This window comes from Terrapene carolina, unplaced genomic scaffold (assembly GCF_002925995.2).
Source record: "Terrapene carolina triunguis isolate 2854851 unplaced genomic scaffold, T_m_triunguis-2.0 Scaffold714, whole genome shotgun sequence".
NCBI classification, from domain to species: Eukaryota; Metazoa; Chordata; order Testudines; family Emydidae; genus Terrapene; species Terrapene triunguis.
This window is the reverse complement of record NW_020665065.1, coordinates 7,720,534-7,738,074: the sequence shown is the minus strand read 5'-3', so window position 1 is coordinate 7,738,074 and position 17,541 is coordinate 7,720,534. Positions and strand designations below refer to the sequence as shown.

At 47.6% G+C, this 17,541-nt stretch overlaps 1 protein-coding gene across 1 annotated transcript; it reads left to right on the top strand.

Moving 5' to 3' along the window:
- Window positions 1-1,416: 1,416 nt before the first annotated feature.
- On the top strand, window positions 1,417-17,029 carry SCNN1D (sodium channel epithelial 1 delta subunit). The gene is made up of 12 exons (XM_026660074.1): window positions 1,417-1,733; window positions 3,418-3,661; window positions 4,730-4,923; window positions 9,342-9,445; window positions 9,643-9,806; window positions 10,979-11,077; window positions 11,754-11,871; window positions 12,858-12,936; window positions 13,360-13,417; window positions 14,790-14,845; window positions 15,484-15,559; window positions 16,616-17,029. Exons 1-12 carry the CDS (start codon window positions 1,417-1,419, stop codon window positions 17,027-17,029), a joined length of 1,923 nt encoding a protein of 640 aa, XP_026515859.1.
- The last annotated feature ends 512 nt before the right edge of the window (window positions 17,030-17,541 follow it).

Genomic DNA, 17,541 nt, shown 5'->3' with positions numbered 1-17,541 from the left:
TGGACATTTCAAGATTCCAAGGCACTTTTGTTATGAGCAGGTTGTTAGCCTTAGTGTTGTAGCCAAACTCCAGTTTGCATAATTGCGTTTTAACAAGGGAAATTCCCTCTGTGGTGTTGTACAAGGTGCGGGTGCTTTGCTTCACTTCCTTTTCTAGACTGCTGGGTTCCGCTGCTGCATGCTGTGAAACAGTTGCCCTGTTCCGGAGCCCACCTTGTCCATTTTTTCTATTGCCAATCCTAAAGGGCACGGGGCTTCTTTTGGGGGAGAGGGCTTAAAATATATTTGGCAGAAAAAGCGTTATAGGCTATTAGCTGGCTTAGGGGACTGATAATGGGCTGCAAATCAATCCAGCCCTTGGTACTAGGGATCAAAAGTTGCTTCCATTTTATGGTGATTTGGTGGCTTGCGTGGAATAAGTTCCCAATGAATGGTCAGAAGCTACTGTTACAGCTAGCCCTGACTGGGGCCCTGCGTGGGTAATCTCAGCAGCGAAACCTAGGACTGAATCAGCCCCAGAGACCGAACTTTCTCTCTTCCCACTGGGAGTGGTGCCTTCAGGTCTGGGGTGGAGCCACGCTGTCCCTGGCCTGTGTATAAATGGAGCATGTTGTTCTCCAGGGCCGTTCACCAGCATTCTAGTCACTTTAAAATTTACTTTAATAAAGAAACAGTTGCGGGGGGGAAAGAGTTCCAATGGGATACCACCCAGTCCTCTGCGAACACATCCAACGTCGTTCGCTGGGGCAGGCCTCTTCCCACTGCTAATTCTTCAGGGGACCAGCTCAGCACCACTTCCAGAATAATACAAAGCATGAGAATTGAGCAAGATCAAGGTCATGTGTGACCCTAAACCACCCAATGCCTCAAAGTCTGTATTAATTATTATTCATTTATTTATGTCGCTCCATCGATGTGCATGGCACGTCAGGATTAACCCCGACCCTCTAATATGTATTGGGACAACGGGGATTCTCCCCACCCTTTAGTGTTAACATTGCTTTATGTATATCGGAGGCTTGAGTTTTATTGAGAAAGAGGAAAAGTTCTCATTTAGTTCTGTCTGCAGCACCAGATGTATTTGCACACACCCATCCTGAGAGCTTTGTAACCGTTCCCAATGTCCTCGCGGGAATGTCAGTATCCAGCTGAGGCCATCTGGGTTTTTATTCATCTGCGTGGCGCTCCCCAGAACACTTGACCTCTCAGCAAAGTAGTTCCCAGTGTCCAAGTTCTGGGAACAAAGAGCACTTTGGGTGTTACTTGTGTGAGCGCCAAGCCCTTTCACCTATGTGGCGGTGGTGAAACCCATTTTCTGCATGGCATGGAGCGATGGGGAGCTAGCCTGCACCTGTTGGTTCTGATGGGCTGACAAGAGCCTTTTGTTTTCTTTTTGAATTGAAACAGACTTAGAGGATGGAGCAAGAGTGGGTGAATGAGGAGAGGGGGGACGAAGGCCTCATTGAGTTCTACAGCTCCTTCAAGGACATGTTTGAGTTCTTCTGCAAGAACACTACCATCCACGGGACTGTCCGCCTAGTGTGTTCGAGCAGCAACCGGATGAAGACGGCTTTCTGGACCCTGCTCTTCCTTGCCAGCTTCGGGATGCTCTATTGGCAGTTTGCTCTTCTCTTCAGCCAATACTGGACCTATCCCGTCATCATGACCATGTCCATGCACTCAGAGCCCAAGATGTTTCCAGCCATTACTCTCTGCAATCTGGACCCATACAGGTAGAGCAGCATTTGGGGAGGGCTGCCATGGTTTCGTCACAGATTTGGGGTTGGACCTTGATTGAGTTAGGATGAGAAACTTTATCAGTGCAGATGTGGGTGGGGATTGAACCCTGGATTGAATTGGGGTGCACCAACTTTATTTTCGGTGTGGATTTGGAGTCAGACCTTAGTTTGTCATGAAGGATGGTGCATAGAAACTTACTTACTTACTTTAAGTCCAGATTCAAGAGTAGAGGAGCTGGGTCCCTGGGGCTGCTTTGACTTCACTAATTGATTTTCTGTACCAGTAGAAGAACTTTTCCCCTGAAATATGTAGCTTCTGTAAAGTCTTTCGTAGCTAATCAACAGATCACTGCCGCTGGACACATAGTGATATCTAATTGCTAGTTAAAACCTGCTCCTGCAAGACCACTTATGTATGCGAGTAACTCTGTGTAGGGATAGTCCTATTGACATCCCTGGGACTGTTCACCTACGGTCTGGGGCCCAGACTTTCAGGGCCAAATATTCATTCAATTAAATTCAAATTACGTAATGTGCGATTACCTAATTTGCCTGCAGCAGTTACCTAACTTGGCTGCATAAATAGGCATTTCTGCAAGCAAGAGCAGGATGGCTGCAAATCTGAACATTCAATCTGAGGGCTAAGATTTGGAACTTCAGCCACTGATAGCAACATCAGACTATTTCTGTCACCGTTCCATCTGTATTTCCCTCTCTGTGGTCCACCCAGAGCACCCACTCTAGGCTCACAGATCCTCAGCCATCACCTCTCTTGTGCAGAGACCTGTGACTCTTTCCCTCCAGATCAGGGTTTTTCCAGGCTGCACAGTTCCCGGCTTATGCTGTGATATTCCCAGCAAGCCAGACTGCCGAAACAGACCAGTGTCCAAGCTTTGCTTTCTCTTCGAAGGCTATGAACAGCTGTAATTACCAGCAGTTACAAATCCCCATCCAGCTCTTTATAAGCAAGCACCTTTATTCTTAAGGTGAAAGTATTACAGAGAAAACATATTAAAAACAATAAAAGAACACATGAATACACCCCGACGTCAGCTTCGGGCTCTGGAAGGTGTTAGCCCTTCCAAATCCACAGCTTGGTTTTCCCCATGGTTACAAGTTCACAACTGTTTCAGATTCAGAACCAGAACAGCCATGAATAGCTCAGTCTTTTGTTTATAAGCCTGGGCCTTTGATCTTGCCCTCATGTGACAGGTGATCAGCTGACAAAGTTTCAAATGGCTGGGTTTTGCATAACCGGAGGTGGGGAATTTTGCATTCACCTCCCTGTGGATATTTCCCAGAAAATCCGCTTCACACGGATTATCCCAAAAGTCTATTTTTGTCTAGCACATTGTTCCATATAGTCCTTTCATCATCCAGGTCTTACATCACCTCTTCCCCCTAGAGAAGCTATATACAATCCTGGCCCAGAATAATACATAAACTTTGCATTAGGATAATTAAACTTAATACAGTAAGGATTTTGCAGGAAATTGCAATATCTGTCATAATGTCTGAACATTTTGGATGCATTCTACTCACCACCATGATTGGCCTTTCCAACAGAGATGCCAGGAACTGAAGTGGACTAGAGGTTGAACTTTTACCAATGTTAAAAGAAACCACGTGTGTGTACAAATAGACAATTATGCACTCCTATTATTTCTGTCCCCTATAGGTTTGACCTAGTCAGTGAGAGACTGGCCCAGTTGGACCAAATGGCAGAGGAAGCAATAGCTAATTTGTATGGCTACAAAACTTCAATCTTTTCCTCCCGTTATAAAAAGGATATCAGCGTGAAGGGAGGGTCTGCCAATCTGAGTAGCTCCAGCTTCCAACTGAACCGCCACATTTCACTGGTGATGCTGAAGGAACCTGATACCGGGTCCAAGAAGAAACATTTCAAAGTGGGCTTTAAATTGGTAAGTGTAACCAAGCAACCGCAGCTCGTTAGGTAATGCATCCAATCCATGCGACACGTTTAACTGAACCTGTTCTGCGCGAAAGATTAAATAGAACATAGGTGCATTTAAACAATAGAGCCTAATGAAGGGTCTGAGGATCTCTGGGGAGATCCCAGCCCTACCATAATCCTTTACTTGTTATCCTATCTTCTGAGACTCTTGTAGAGAGAGGGGATAATAGGGGTTCCTCAACAACAACCAACATTCAAGGAATGTCAATAGATAGAGCTTGTATAATTAGCTAGCAACTGGGTTACATCCCACATTGTTTTGCAGCCTTTCATAGTCCATGTTTTTGCAAGATCCTTCCAGCAATACCAGAAATGAGAGAACAAACAACTGTAAATGTGTGTGTGTGTACAGGGAAGGAGAGAGAGAATGGGTGTGTTAAAAATGATCAATTCAACACATAGATAGAAAAGATCTGTGACCTTGGAAAAGTCAGTTGATCTCACTGTGCCTCGGTTTCTTCATCTATAACATGGGGATATAGTAGACATGGAATTCAAAACTAACGAGGAAGTGAAGCTGACAAGGCGTGAGATGCCCAAACAATTTTATTTTGACTTATTTATTATCACCATGCCATATCTTGAAGTCCTTACTAAGACTGACGTTCATTGCTGACAGTGGGTGTTCCCCCAGCTAAGGACTCAGTAAGAAGTGAGAGCACTTCAGAGTTTGGCCCAAAATTCATTAGTTGTAAGAGTGCCTCCACCAACTTTACCCTTTCTTCTGGCAAGGTAATTTAAAAACAATGCTTCTCTTCCTTCTCCTGTCCAAGGAGTGACCCCAGCAAGAGTCCTGGGGACACGTCTAACACGGTCTTGTGTGGCTGAGCTGTATTCTCACTCCCCACACATTAGACTGCCCCCGCGGCTCATGTACTGCCAGGACAGAAATCCGCCTCACACCTCACCTCCGTTGCTCTTAACAACACCATCTTGCATCTTCTATAGCCGGAGTCCCTTGGACTGCTCCTGTACATGGGCTCTGATTACCTCTCTCCTTTTCTTTTCTCCCCAGTGCAATGCCACAGGTGGGAATTGTTTCTACAAGGCCTACTCGTCTGGGGTAGACACCATTCAAGAGTGGTACAGGTTTCACTATATGAATATCATGTCCCAGCTACCCGTTATAATCAACATTTCTTCTCATGAAGAGCACATACAAAACTTGGTCTACTCTTGCCAGTATGACGGGGAGCCCTGCAGAGAGAGGTAAATACCTGCCAAGGGGGTAATTGTGGGTTAGCAAATGACAAAGGGATCCGTTCCCATCCACCTTGGAATTATGCCAGAGCTTGTGAGGAGAAAGCTGAGTGGAGGAAGTTCAGCACCTCTCATGATGGGCAGACGGACGAAATGTGAGAGCCCTTGCTAGGGGTCAAACTAAAGAGGACAGTTTCCTCTCTTCTCCCCCCACCAGAAGCAGTAGCTGCTTGTTCTCTTTGAAGTTGATTTAATGCCTTGCTGACACTTCTGCCTGGCACACATGCTGCAATTAACTGCAGGAATCAGCTGCTTTGATGCTTGTGTGATCAGCCAGCTCCTAGCATGAGTAAGAACCTCACTAGGGAGGAAGGATATGGAGGCTGATTTGACTAGAGAAGTTTCACATAATTATAATAAAAGGTGTAATCTTTTCTCAGGATGATAATTGGTCTCGTGGTTAGAGCGGTGGACTGGTCTCATAGTTTAACTGGCCTAGTGGCTGGAGCACAGGGTTGGAGCCAGTTCCTGGCTTCTATTCCCAATTCGTCCACCACCTTGCTATGTGATCTTTGGGCAAGTCGCTTAACTTCTCTGTAGCTCCATTTACAATGGGGATACCAATATACACCTGCCTCGCAGAGGGGGTTTGAGGCTAGGGGAGTGAATGGCTAATAGACCCTGGTAAGCCGTGGGAGTTGCCTCTTTGCTCCTAAGAATGCACCGATCTTTGGAACAGATCTTCAGCTGGAGCAAACTGATGTAGGTTGACTTCAACGGAGCTATGACAGTTGACCCCAGCTGAGCATCTGACCCTCCGGATATAGTCCAGGGTTGGCTTTATTGATAATTCATAACAACCAAAATATCAACCTCGGCTTGAGTTTTCTCCCAAGTTTGGCACATCCTGGAGTTTTCCTGGCAGAACCTTCTCTGTCACAGTTCAGAGTTTCTTCTGCCCCGGGGAAAGGCTCCCAACCCCCTTGATCAACCCGGCAGGAGCTAGTGGAATTCCACTGCACCTTCATGCATGGCTAAGGGATGGGATACCTCAACAGAAGAACCCTGTGCAAGGGCCTCATGTCTGCCACCCTGTAGCAAGAGCTGCAGAAATGCCACCTGTTGTTGCTGTTATTAAATATTGGAAATTCATCTTTTTGATTGGGAACTGCTTTGTGTGCATGCTTGGGGAACTCTGATTTATCGATACGCTCCCCTTCCCCCACCCCTTTGAATAGGACAGGTCTCAGATGAATAGTTATTTGTATTGCAGTCGCTGAACAGACTAATGGAGCAAGGGGGACAAGATAAAGGATCATATTTGACATAGAAAACAGCAATTGTGGATTTTCCCCTTTTGTTAGTGTTGAGGGGATTCTCCAGACCTGTCCTTGTTTGGTGTCTGGCTTTGCAGTAGTTTCTCATGGCTTGTAGTAAAACAAGCTTAGACACAAGAATTTAAATGTCCTCCCACTGTGCATCTGAGGGACAACTGGGCTGACCTCAAAACAAAAATCACAGACATCCAAAACCGCAGCAAATGCCTGTGGTTTTGCAGCTTTTTATTAGAGACAAGTTTGGCTCCTGCCTTCAAAGGCCGTTGGAGTCAGAGAAGATCTATTTTCTGCTGGAGGGAGGAAAATATCACGTGTTCCAAAAGCTGGCACAACAAAGCTCAAAGCCTGACCGCCCCCAGGACTGAGATATAACAGGAGAGGCAAGAGAACAGCATAAAAAGCTCGGCTTCAGCAGAGCAGAAAGAGTGGGGCAGCATTTTGTTCAGCCAGACTGGTCCAGTGACAAGCATAAGCGCCAGATGAAATCAACAGCGGGTGTCTGAAACTGTGCCCTTGTGCCTGAGGAAACCAGTCCACTGGGGCTTAAACAAGACACGAAATGAGGGTGCTCAGGCATTAGTCTGAGTTGAACCGTCCATGTCGGTATTTCCATGAAGTGCAGGAATTTTTGATGGAGATGGGTCAGAACATCTCTGAACAACACCACTGAGATGTTGTCTTCGGAAGGATGACCAACCAATTCGAAACTCTGCCCCAGCAGAGAGCAGGGGGTGGTCCCCAGGCTGGGGGGTGGTTTTACCATTGGACTCATTGCAAAATGTCCCTTGTGTGACGTATTGATCCCTGTGTCTGCAGGGGTAAAAGCTAAAGTCAACCAACCCACGGTGCCACCCAGAGGCTGCACCACAATGCAAGAACAGTCCAATAAACCCAAAGCAAACCTGCCCAAGTCCAGTAAATAACTTCATTGCACTGCCCATGAGCTCTCCAGCATTGCCCTGTGCAGGAACGTACAGACCAGTGGGGTGGTAAATCCCAGAGCATGGAAAGCACCAACTCTCAAGTCTGAGCGAGGGAAGCAAATCCCCTACCAGTCAGCTGCAAACAAGCCCCCGAAACAAATGAGCCCCAGCACTTTCATGGAAGCTTCTGGTCAAGTGTTGATCCAGGGTTATTTCTGTAAAGCAACGAACAGCTTTGAACAAAGGCCTCTGTGGCTCTGGCTGTTGTCTAGTAATACTACTTTGTGCTTTATATATAGCACCATTCATGCCAGGCTCTCCAAGTGCTTTCCAAAGGTGGGAAGGGACTATTGTCCCTGCTTTACAGAGGGGGAAAGTGAGCACAGAGAGGTGAGCTGACTTGGCCAGGGTGGCCTAGCAAGGTGATGGCCATCATGAAAAGGACCCCAGTCTCCTGAATCTCAGTTCTGGGGTGTTACCAGCAGCCCGCACTGCCTCCCTGAGATACAGATGTCTGAATTGCAAACAGACAGCTCATTATGCATGATCTAACCTAACTAAACTTCTCCAGTGGCCAGGGGAGTCTGAGGATAATTGCCACAATGTCAAGCATGCTGATCGTTGCTCTGTTGGCTTTGCTCTGGACAGTCCTGCCCTTCAGAAGCTGACACTTCTGCCACACCACCAAGCCAGCTCTTGGGTAGTTACCCATACAGGGCAGCCTACTGTAACTGAATGAGATCAAATCGAGGAGGATATTGGTTACTGGAAACCCACCCACCAGCTCCCTGTTGACAAAGGGATGCCTCAGCAGAAGGCCTTCCACCCTTCATCTGCAGCGTGGGGTGTGCTACGCCTGCTGGGATCATCTGGATGTATTTCCCCTAAGCAGTTCCCTGCTAGGGTATTAATCAGGGCACCTTGGTCGCTCTTGTTCTTTGCCTTAGACCAAGACATTCGAGTCCTCAGGAGACTACAGTCATTTGGCTCAGTACAGGGCTATCGGAGTGAAATGTAATGGCCTGTGATAGACAGGAGGTCAGGACTACATGATCTAATAGTCCGTTCTGGCCGTAAACTCTGTGACACTGAAGAAGCTATGCAGGGTTATCACCATTCCCTTTGCAGCTGATTGCGGTCTCTGTAATTAAGTGCTACTGCACTGACTGTTCCTGTTGCATAGCCAAGGCTGTAGATGTCAGCGTGTGCTTGGATCCAGTTGTGTCCTAACAATAAAGCATATTAAATGCTCATACAAAAAAAAAAAAAAAAAACCAGCAAGGAAATGTTTGCCTAAGTGCTCTCAGAGAAAGTCTTGAGTACCCAATAAATCACCGGAGGGAAGTCTCAAGGGCTAAATTCAGTCTTGGAGTTAATACATTGACCTGAATGAGGTCCCAGGCAATGAGAGAGATGAAATTAACAAAGGCAGTCCACCTCAAACTTCATTGTGTATATGAAAAATATGTCTGGTAAAGTTACACGGTGTGAGATCTGAGTCTGACTGGCACTGGTATTCAAGGCATTATGTGGGGTCCCATCACCCGATGCACTATTATAGCACAAGAGAAATGAAGGAGGGAGGTTGGAGATGCCAAATCTTTGCTTTAAATTTGAGCTAAAAATGCCTAGCCTGCACCCTGGACCTCGGAGACAGTGGTTGCAGCGGGAAAAGGCAGTCAGAACTCCTGGTTCTACTCCTGCCTTTAACGCTCACTTGCTATTCAATTAATCACTCCATGCCTTGGTTTTCCTGTCTGTATAATGGAGATAATGCTTTCCCAGCTTTGTGAAGACTCAGAGATCCTCAGATGGCAAGCATGATATAAGTACAAATATATTTGATTAGTTGTTATTAGTGTAAACAACACTGAGCTAGTTAAGCATAAGAAGGGGATTGACGTGTGCCTGTTACTTGGTAGCTATCTGTTGGCTGGCCGCTAATTAGTGTATTCTTTTGTTTTGGGTTGTATGAAAGTATCCTAGGAAGAGTTTGTTAGGAGACCGTAGCTCTTCTTAGATTGTAAACTCTTTGGGGCAGGGCCTGTCTTTTCATTCTATGTTTGTGCAGTATCTGGCACAATGGGATCCCGCGGCCACATAACAATACTAACATGGCGGGGAGGTTCAGCCATAACAAATAATATTTGAACTCTTTTGCTTCCAGCGACTACATTCACTTTCACCACCAGGTCTATGGAAGCTGCTACACTTTCAACAGCAAGGGGACAGACCTCTTCTGGAAAGCAACGAAACCTGGAATTTCCTATGGTACGTTATTTGGCCAGGACCAGGGGAAGGAGACAAAGCAAATACCACTCTACACATCCAGTTTGTAAACACCTCTAACGATGCTCCCTTCCAACACCTACAGACACACGGGAGATGGAAGAAATGATGTCACTTCCTAGGGCTTGCCCTGCTGAGTTGCAGTTTAAAGAGATGCTTTCCTTTCCTTGTGTCTCCAGGACTCTCCCTGATCCTGAAAGCCGAGCAGAACGATCGCCTCCCGCTGTTGTCTACGGTGGCAGGCGTGCAAGTGATGATCCACAACCACAATCAGACGCCGTTCCTCGAGCATGAGTGGTTCGACATCAGACCGGGGATCGCGACTAACATCGGAATCAGACAGGTGGGCAGGCCAGGCACAGCGGCACTGTTTCTCCTCCGGGAAGGGGAAGGATGGCCTTGTGGTGGGAGCACAGGACTGAACGCTAGGACTCCTGGGTTCTAGGCCTGACTCTTCCATTCATGTTTGTAAGGTGCTTTGAGAGTGTCAGGTGGAAGTTACTAAGGGAGGGCAAAGTATTAGTATTGTAGCCAAACCTTCTGAAGCAGGGTGTGCAGTCATTTGCTTCCCTTTGGCAGTTCAGCCTGTGGGACGGGAGGGTCCTCCACTTGATGACATAATAAATAAGAGCCCTATTAGAAATGCACATCACTGACACAAAATGTGCTCGAGGGCATGGGGGATGGGAAGAAGACACCGTTTTCATCCCCCCTCAGCTGTGATGTCCTGTCAGTGGAGCCGGGCCTGCCTCCGCTTTCCCTGCTGTGACTCGGACCGCGATCGAGCTATGAGCTGGCTCTGAACCTGCCGCCGCTGGTAACCCACGGCATAGCGGCAAGGCTGAGAACTGTGGTAAGCCCATGACATGCGCTGGCCCGGCAGAGAAAATCCCGTCACCTGCTGTCAGCGTGTAAGAGGGTAGCTCCCCACTTCACCTTGAATGTCAGTCGTGTCTCACCTACACCTCCAGTCTTATGCTCTCCTCCTCCTCTCCTCTCATGGCCTCTGCTCCACCCAGTTCTTTCTCCTTGCTGCCCCTTTGTCTTCTGCCCTTAGCTTCACACCTGCACTTGGAACATCCCTCTGCTCTCCTTCTTCAAACCCACTCCTCCCTGGAATCCCTGTCTGCTGGTCACTGATCCCTCCACGCCAGGGGTAGGCAGTAGGCAGACTGCGGCCCAAATCCGGACCACCAGATGCGTTTGAATGGACTGTGGAATCTTTTTAATTATTATTTATGATTATTTTATTTATTGGTTTTGTAGTATTTTCTCTGGAGTCTGGACCTTGACCAAGAAATTTGGACCTTGACAAAAAATGATTGCTTACCACTGCTCCACGGTCTCCTTTACCTGAACGCTTGCTTTGCTGTCTGTCTTGTGTGTGTTAGGTTTGAAGCTCGTCAGGGCAGGGACTGGGTGTTATTCTGCACTATTCTGTGTAAAGTGGCAGCTGCGTTTGGAGCTCCGTATTAATGCTCCATAATTGTATACGCCTCTTTTCTGTGTCCACAGGACGAGGTGCATCGCTTGGGTGGGAATTATGGAAAATGCACAGTCGACGGAGAAGATGTGGATGTAAAACTCCTATACAACAGTTCCTACACACTGCAGGTACTGTCCGAGCAGATGGTTGGACTTGTAGCACCGTTCAAACCTTGCTTGACAAAGCAATGAGTTAGAGGCTGGCAGTGCAGTAGCTTGCACACTGTGGGACATGACAACTTCCAGAAGTAACTTGCACACTGTGGGACACGACAACTTCTTTTATTGAGTGGCGGAGGTTGTACCCAGAACACTGGAGTTGTCACCTCCTTGTAGCACTGCACCGGAAGCCGGATACTAAGCTAGACGGACTGCTGCTCTGTTCCGCTGTGGTTATTCTTGTGCCCTCAAATAGGTTGTGTGGTTATGATGTTTGTTAGACCCCCATCCGTTGGAAGTCTGCAATATTTATTATAGGCCCTGCAAAGTTCTCAAGAGCACACCCACGGGGTGAATGTATTTGAAACCCTTTTGCCCCATCCGGCCATGGCAATACGCTGTGTATTCTTGCAAGGCAAAGAGCTGCAGCTCTTCTCCAGCGACCACACACTGTTAGTGTAGGGTGACTAGATGTCCCGATTTTATAGGGACAGTCCCGATTTTGGGGTCTTTTTCTTATATAGGCTCCTATTACCCCCCATCCCCGGTCCCGATTTTTCACACTTGCTGTCTAGTCACCCTATGTTCATGGGCAAAGTTTAGGACCCAAAGGACCTCAGACTTACCCAGCGTTCTGTTTTTCCAGGCTTGTTTGCATTCCTGCTTCCAGGACAAAATGGTTGAAAGATGCGGCTGCGGCTACTATTACTACCCACTGCCTCCTGGCGCCGAATACTGTAACTACAACAAGCATCCTGCCTGGGGTAATGGTGCAAGGCGTGTAATCTCAGGCCGGGCCTGGTAGGAATAGTTCTTGCTAGAACAGGGGGCCTCTCAGATTATTGCTGGACGACCATGACCTTGGACTGAGGCTGCCTAGAGTCAGCTGGTAATTGGCAGCCCAATGAGATAATTCGCTGGCCTTTTGCCATAGAAAAATGTTGCTGCTTAAATTACAAATGGGGGTGGGGAAGAGTTTAGTTCTAGTCTGGAGCTTTACCTGACATTTGTCTATCTTTCAGAAGGTTCAGGGGGCTGGGGGGGTGTTTCCTTCCCAAAGAGACTTAAAGGGCTGTATCTTGCCACCTATTCTTCTGCCAGGGGCAGCTCCAGCTGTACACGGATGGCAGGCTATTTAAGTATCCTAATGCCAGTAAGCGTCACCTTCCCCAGAGATTAGCAGCGCAAAACAAAAAAGGACATGCGTTGCCAAAGCCAACCCTGCAGCCGAGCTGTTTTACCTAACTAGTCCAAGTAATACGGGTTGTCTGTGCAGTTTCCATTCATAGAAGGGCAATCGATCTCTTTCTCCTTTTTCTGGTTGATGTCTCTCCAAGTAACTCATGCAGTAGTCCTCAAATTAAAGTCTAAGCCCTCAGTTGAGAGAGACCCTGGCACTCAGGCAGGAAATTAACCAAGCCATCTGCAGCCGTTTGTAAGGGGGAGGGATAGCTCAGTGGTTTGAGCATTGGCCTGCTAAACCCAGGGTTGCGAGTTCAATCCTTGAGGGGGCCATTTAGGGATCTGGGGCAAAAATCTGTCTGGGGATTGGTCCTGCTTTGAGCAGGGGGTTGGACTAGATGACCTCCTGAGGTCCCTCCCAACCCTGATATTCTATGATTCTATGAAGTGGGGGCAGGACAGAGCAGAGCACGAGAGAACATGGTGTGCCAGACCATCCCGGGGTTGGGATAGCATATTTCCTGGGGGAGCTCTGTCTGAGTCTGTTCCTTCCCATCTCCTCCTCCAGGGCACTGCTTCTATCAGCTGTACAACAGGCTGGCTGATCACCACCTCAGCTGTTTCGCCAAGTGTCCCAAACCGTGCTGGTGAGTCACTGGCCAGAGGGGAAGGATTCTGATAAGGGTGGAGCTAGTTGGCGGGCCCTGTGCACTCTGTGCTATCCCTAGAATCAGAGACTGTCACTCATGATCTGAGCAGAGTCCAGGCCTGTATCTCCTGTCAAGTGGGGGCCCCCAGCTCTGACTGGCATCAGTTGGAGTTGAGAGCACTCAGCACTATGCAGGATCGAGCCTTAGTACAGTAAGATTCAGGGGCCTGCCATGAGAGATGCTGCTGATGCCACGGGGAAACACAATTCCCTGCATTATGGTGCACGTAGCAAACACTTGCTCATGCCCTGGGAGTGTCAAGTGCAAGCCACCAAAACCGCATGTGGCGAAAGAGTTCACTGGGCTTGACACATCCACGTTTCTATCGCAGTGACTGTAATTTCCCTTGTGCCTTCCCAGGGAGTCGTGGTACAAGCTGTCTGTGGGGACTGCGAAATGGCCCTCGACAAAGTCTCAGGTAGAGTACAGAGCGAATATGGATACACCGTGTTTGGAAACGTTTGCCATATTTACTATATAGCAGAGGTGGCCAACCTGAGCCTGAGAGGAACCAGAATTTACCAATGGACATTGCCAAAGAGCCACAGTAATACATCAGCAGCCCCCCATCAGCTCCCCCGTCCCCGCCGCTCCCAGCGCCTCCCACCCACCAGCAGCCCCACCGATCAGCACCTCCACCTCCCTCCCCGCACCTCCTGATCAGCTGTTTCATGGCGTGCAGGAGGCTCTGGTTGGGAGGGGGGAGGAGCGAGGGCATTACAGGCTATGGGGAGGGGGCAGGAAGGGGTGGAGTGGGGGCAGGGCCTGTGGCAGAGCCAGGGGTTGAGCAGTGAGCACCCCCGGCACACTGGAAAGTTGGTGCCTGTAGCTCCAGCCCCAGAGTCATTGCCTATACAAGGAGCCGCATGTGGCTCCGGAGCCCCAGGTTGGCCACCCCTGCTATATAGGTTGTAGGAGTCAAGGATATAAGTGGGTTCTGCAGACCCATGCCTTAGGACCTGGGAGATATTGAGAGCTCTGGGGGAAAGGCAAGACAGAACGTTGGGATTGCAATAAACCAAAATGGCCAATGTGTTTGGGTAGATTGTCTTGTAGTTAAGGAACTCTACTGGGGCTCAAGAGGTCTAGATTCAATTCCAGTTCCACTCCAGACTCCTTGTGTGATCTTGGACACATCACTAAACCTCTCTGGGCCTCAGTGCCCTATAAAATGGGGTTAATGATAGTCTAACTCACAGGGATGTTGTGGTGGTAAATCCGTTACTGTTTGTGAGATGCTCAGATTTCGTGATGTATATAGATGATGTCTTCCTATTTCTCATGATCTAACGTCAACCGGCCACTAGAGACATATCTCCTGGTGATAAGTGTATGTGAAATGGAGGCATATTTGTAGGTACAAATGCATTACACAATAGCTGATATCCGTGTGTTTTCGAAAGACTCAATTAGTTGAGTGGTTGCCCTCTAAGAACGCTGTCCACACATATCTGAGATACTACCATGTGGCTATTTCCCCATCCTTAGAGGGGGCAATGATCCATGATACTCCTGTGCTGTTGGCTTGTTTTACTGGTGATCACTATATTTAAATCCCATGCCTTCAAATGTCCTACTAGATCTCTCTTGGGATCTAACAATACTCGTGTTATCAGGTGAAATGTGCCTTATGTTCAGTATGCCTCAGGAGGGAAGCACAGTGGCTACCCCCACAAGGCAGAAGGAATATGGAAAATTACTGAACCTGAGGCATAAAAATGACAATGGTGGTCACCTGGTGCCTGTTCCAAGCAGCAACATGCCAGTAACATAGAAATACTGTGTTGCAGGACTGGATCCGCCAGATTCTGAGTCGGCAGAAGGGATATAATTCTACCCACAACAGGTTAGTCACCAAGAGAAGGTATCGGAGCATGATTTTTCACCCAGAGGTACCTGACCTAGGAACAGATCCTGAACTATTTGTCCTCATGGAATTGTAGAAGTCAAAGATGGAAAAAGACCTGTGAGGACATCCCATCCCTTCTCCCCACTTCACTATGTCCCAGGTGGTGAAGTTTCCTTCACTTCCCTGGAGACAGTTCCAGAGCCTAACAGCATGCAAAGAAAACAACTATGCCAATGCAGAGCAAACCTTGTCCCCAGAACCTGTGGGCTGCAGCCTGCCAGCCAGACCATTAGCACGACGACCTCAGTGATATAGGGGTTCAATCTGACATCCCAGTTACGCAGACAAATGGTTTAGCAACAAAACATTGTTGGTAGGCTTTCTGGACATGCTCCAGAGCCCACTGAAATTGATTGGAAAGACTCCCCCTGATTTGACCGGGGTTTGAATCAGGCTTTTTATCCTCGTTTTGTTTAGCCATTTAAATCTGTTGTTAGACACCCTTTGGCCCAGTTTAAAGGCCTACTTGTAGGGTTTCTCTGTTTTAAAAAAATCGAACTTGGAAGCAAAACTTAGACTTGGTGGAATGCCGTGCAGGGAACCTATCTCTGACTGTTCCCCATTTTCCATTGAAGGAGAGACATCGCCAAGGTGAATATCTTCTACCAGCAATTGAACTACCAGTCTGTGGATGAATCTCCAGTGTACACAGTAAGTTGTACTGGATCAGCTCATTGCTTTAGTCTTCATTCCTGACTCTCATAATGGCCAACATCTGACGCTTCTGAGGGAAGATGCAAATGGATGGGGAAAATTTCCTTCCTGACCCTAACATGGGATCAGATTATGCCCTGAAGCATGGGGTTAAATAAAATCACAAGATATTATCAAATACACAGTGCCACACTAACTTTGTCCCCTACCAACATCTACCCTGAGATTAATCTTTATAGGGAAAATCTTGTTTAATAAGGCTTTTGCTACCAAGGAATTGGTATGACACAGAGCAGATGTTGCCATGCACTCGGGCTGGGGTGGAAAAATCTGTCACACTCTGCTGTGCCTTGTGCATGGACTTTCAGGATCCAGGCCAGAGGGTTTGCACTGAGGGCAGGCACAGGCATTGCAGTAGGTTTAATTGTCTGGGGGAAAGAACCCTGCAGAGCGCTGGGTGTCACAATTCCCGCTGCGTTTGGAAAAGTTTTGGAAAACCGTTAGGATTAAAAGCAAAGTACTGCAGCGAACCAAGGTGATCAGTAATCAGGGGCGGAGTCTTCTACCTCTAGCTCACTGGTCTGAAGCTGACCTGGGTTGTCAGAGACTGGAACCTCTTAGCGTCTGCTGGTGTTTCATCCCAGGTGAAATGGGTTAGTGTTCTCCGTCCAGCCCCATGTCCGGGGACTCCCTCCTGAAAAAAAATGACAGTGCAGCTTGGGAAGCCTGCATCTCTGCTGCCAGTGCTGTATTTGCCCTTTGGATTTCATTCCCTGGGGCTGTTGATTTGGTACCTATGTTATTGGCATGGACTGCACTAAGCAACTAAACTTCTAATAAAAGCAAAAGCAAATAATCTCTTTCTCTCTCTTCCCCCAAATTAAAAAAAACTCTAAGGAGCCAAGATTTCGAGCTAGAGAACACATGAAGCGCTGAGTTGTCCCACCCCTAGCTAATTCACCTGCTGGGGAAATGCAATAAGTTCATATTTCATGAGTTGCACCATGTATCCTGTCAATATAACCATTCAATCCTTATATGTCCCATTCACAGGTGAATTTGCTCTTGTCCAACATGGGAAGTCAGTGGAGTCTGTGGTTTGGGTCCTCGGTGTTGTCCGTGGTTGAAATGTTTGAGTTGCTCTTGGATATAATGGTCTTGTCTCTCATATTCTGCTATCGACGGTTCAAGGCAAAGAAGACGCTGAAGATGGCCCAACCCCTTGCCATCTCCAGCGTAACTTTGACCCTAGAGAATTATAGAGCCGTGCATGAGGACCTCGCTGCCGATTGGAATTCCATCTGGACTAACCAGAATGTTGGGACTGGAGCCAAAACCAAGAACGGCGACTTACCTTTCCACTCAATTTGTAACAAGACCCCGAGACCAGAGCTGAACCCAGACGTTGTGCTTAATGGATTCCGGCATATCAAGGATCACAGCATAGAGATAGACCTAAACAGCTAATACTGTGTGTGTGGAACTGAGAGACATATGTAAAGATTATGAGATCTATTCCACAGACATGGCTTTAGGAGCTCACCGACACACTGGATGCAGTCGGCATTTCTGTCTGCTACTTCTCTAGTGGCATCTAGGTATCTGACCTGTGCAGTGGTCTCAGGAATCGTGCAATGCCCTGATGTAATTCAGAAGTGTTTGTCTTTGGACTATATTCTGAGTATCCCTGGCAGTTGCCCAGTCCTCATAAAAGCTTATTATAACTTCTAGATTAAACTCTCCTGAGGAAACCAGATCTGACTGGACATCTCCTGGCTTCAGATAGGCCCATCTGCATTTCATAACTGTACTTGAGTTAAAAGTTAACCTATCCATAAATAAAAACGTCTCCAGTCAGCATTTTACAAGCATATGTTCTATCAGTTAACACCACTTTGGGACAGCAAAGGATGTGATAACACGAGGCTGCTGTAATCCTAACATCACTTCCAAGGCAGCGCTTCTCTTCTTAGTAATCC

Excerpts from the sequence above, each read along its gene's own strand:
- SCNN1D (XM_026660074.1), top strand. The coding sequence starts at position 1,417 with ATGGAGCAAGAGTGGGTGAATGAGGAGAGGGGGGACGAAGGCCTCATT. Across the intron at positions 3,662-4,729 it reads TCAAAGTGGGCTTTAAATTG|TGCAATGCCACAGGTGGGAA; the intron begins GTAAGTGTAACC and ends TTTTCTCCCCAG. Across the intron at positions 14,846-15,483 it reads TATAATTCTACCCACAACAG|GAGAGACATCGCCAAGGTGA; the intron begins GTTAGTCACCAA and ends TTTCCATTGAAG.